The 2226-nt window shown below is 38.9% G+C and overlaps 1 protein-coding gene across 1 annotated transcript; it reads right to left on the reverse strand.

Moving 5' to 3' along the window:
* Positions 1 to 1742: 1742 nt before the first annotated feature.
* LOTGIDRAFT_146151 (hypothetical protein) lies at positions 1743 to 1892 on the reverse strand (the record flags this gene model as incomplete). Its single annotated transcript, XM_009064955.1, has 1 exon — positions 1743 to 1892. A coding segment is annotated over one exon (150 nt), but the record flags the coding sequence as incomplete, so codon positions are not given.
* Between the last annotated feature and the right edge of the window lie 334 nt (positions 1893 to 2226).

Below are 2226 nucleotides of genomic sequence, written 5' to 3' on the forward strand. Positions count from 1 at the left end.
ACTGTCATATATAGAAAAGACATCTATAGAAATAGGAAAATAAATTCCTAGTTTGAGGTATTTTTAAAGGAATTATGTGATTTTCATACATTTCTAGTATTTCTGAAGACTATTTACATATATTCAAGACTCAAATCAACCAAGTCAAGGACCATGTATAGTGTATCGTTGTATTTTTGAAGGAATTATGTGATTTTTGTACATTTCTAGTATTTCTGAAGACTATTTACATATATTCAAGACTCAAATCAACCAAGCCAAGGACCATGTATAGTGTATCGTTGTATTTTTGAAGGAATTATGTGATTTTTGTACATTTCTAGTATTTCTGAAGACTATTTACATATATTCAAGACTCAAATCAACCAAGCCAAGGACCATGTATAGTGTATCGTTGTATTTTTGAAGGAATTATGTGATTTTTGTACATTTCTAGTATTTCTGAAGACTATTTACATATATTCAAGACTCAAATCAACCAAGGACCATGTATAGTGTATCATTGTATTTTTGAAGGAATTATGTGATTTTCCTACATTTACATATATTCAAGACTCAAATCAAACCCTGAAAATAGCAAACACAAATGAAAAATTTTTGAATACAAACAGTTTGAAATAAGTGGACTAGAATAAAGCTAACAGAACTGTTTTATAATGGTGCAATACTCTAACAATGTGGCAGATATCAAGATAGAGTAATCTAGCCTCACCCACTTTACTACAGAAAACAATATAGTAGTATTTACTTTAACAACACTAGGCTAGTATAACAACGCAATAAGACACACACACAGGGCCCCTATCAGCTGATTAGTGAATCACTGAGTGTTTTCAACATTACAACTGTTTTGAAGTGGCAGTGCCAGGTTTACATCCGAGGGGGGGCGAAAAGGAGGAGAGATATATGCCTGAATCTCTAACCTAGTTATGAGATTTTTGCATTTTTGCTAGGACAGTGGAGTAGCTTAGTCGGTAGTGAGTTGGATTTTCTAGTGAGTTAGATTGTCGTCTGCTAGGACAGTAGAATAGCTCAGTCAGAAGTAAGTTGGATTGTCGTCTGCTAGGACAGTAGAATAGCTCAGTCAGAAGTAAGTTGGATTGTCGTCTGCTAGGACAGTGGAATAGCTCAGTCAGTAGTGAGTTGGATTGTCGTGTGCTAGGACAGTGGAATAGCTCAGTCAGTAGCGAGTTGGTTTGTCGTCTGCCAGGACAGTAGAATAACACAGTCAGTAGTGAGTTAGATTGTCATCTGCTAGGACATTGGAATAACTCAGTCAGTAGCGAGTTAGATTGTCATCTGCTAGGACAGTAGAATAGCTCAGTCAGTAGCGAGTTAGATTGTCGTCTGCTAGGACAGTAGAATAACACAGTCAGTAGCGAGTTAGATTGTCATCTGCTAGGACAGTAGAATAGCTCAGTCAGTAGTGAGTTGGATTGTCGTGTGCTAGGACAGTGGAATAGCTCAGTCGATAGTGAGTTTTATTGTCTAGTGAGTTGGATTGTTGTCTGCTAGGACAGTGGAATAGCTCAGTCAGTAGTGAGTTGGATTGTTGTCTGCTAGGACAGTAGAATAGCTCAGTCAGTAGTGAGTTGGATTGTCGTCTGCTAGGACAGTGGAATAACTCAGTCAGTAGTGAGTTTGATTGTTCTGGTAGGACAGTGGAATAGTTCAGTCAGTAGTGAGTTGGATTGTCGTCTGCTAGTACAGTGGAATAACTCAGTCAGTAGTGAGTTGGATTGTCAACTGCTAGGACAGTGGAATAGCTCTGTCAGTAGTGAGTTGGATTGTTGACTGCTAGGACAGTGGAATAGCTCAGTCAGTAGTGAGTTGGATTGTTGTCTGCTAGGACAGTGGAATAGCTCAGTCAGTAGTGAGTTGGATTGTTGTCTGCTAGGACAGTAGAATAGTTCAGTCAGTAACTATTTGGATTGTCGTCTGCTAGGACAGTGGAATAACTCAGTCAGTAGTGAGTTTGATTGTTGTCTGGTAGGACAGTGGAATAGCTCAGTCAGTAGTGAGTTGGATTGTCGTCTGCTAGAACAGTGGAATAACTCAGTCAGTAGTGAGTTTGATTGTCGTCTGGTAGGACAGTGGAATAGCTCAGTCAGTAGCTATTTGGATAGTCGTCTGCTAGGACAGTGGAATAGCTCAGTCGGTAGTGAGTTTGATTGTCGTCTGGTAGGACAGTGGAATAGCTCAGTCAGTAGTGAGTTGGATTGTAAT

This window comes from Lottia gigantea (genome assembly GCF_000327385.1).
Source record: "Lottia gigantea unplaced genomic scaffold LOTGIsca_669, whole genome shotgun sequence".
Classification (NCBI taxonomy): Eukaryota; Metazoa; Mollusca; class Gastropoda; family Lottiidae; genus Lottia; species Lottia gigantea.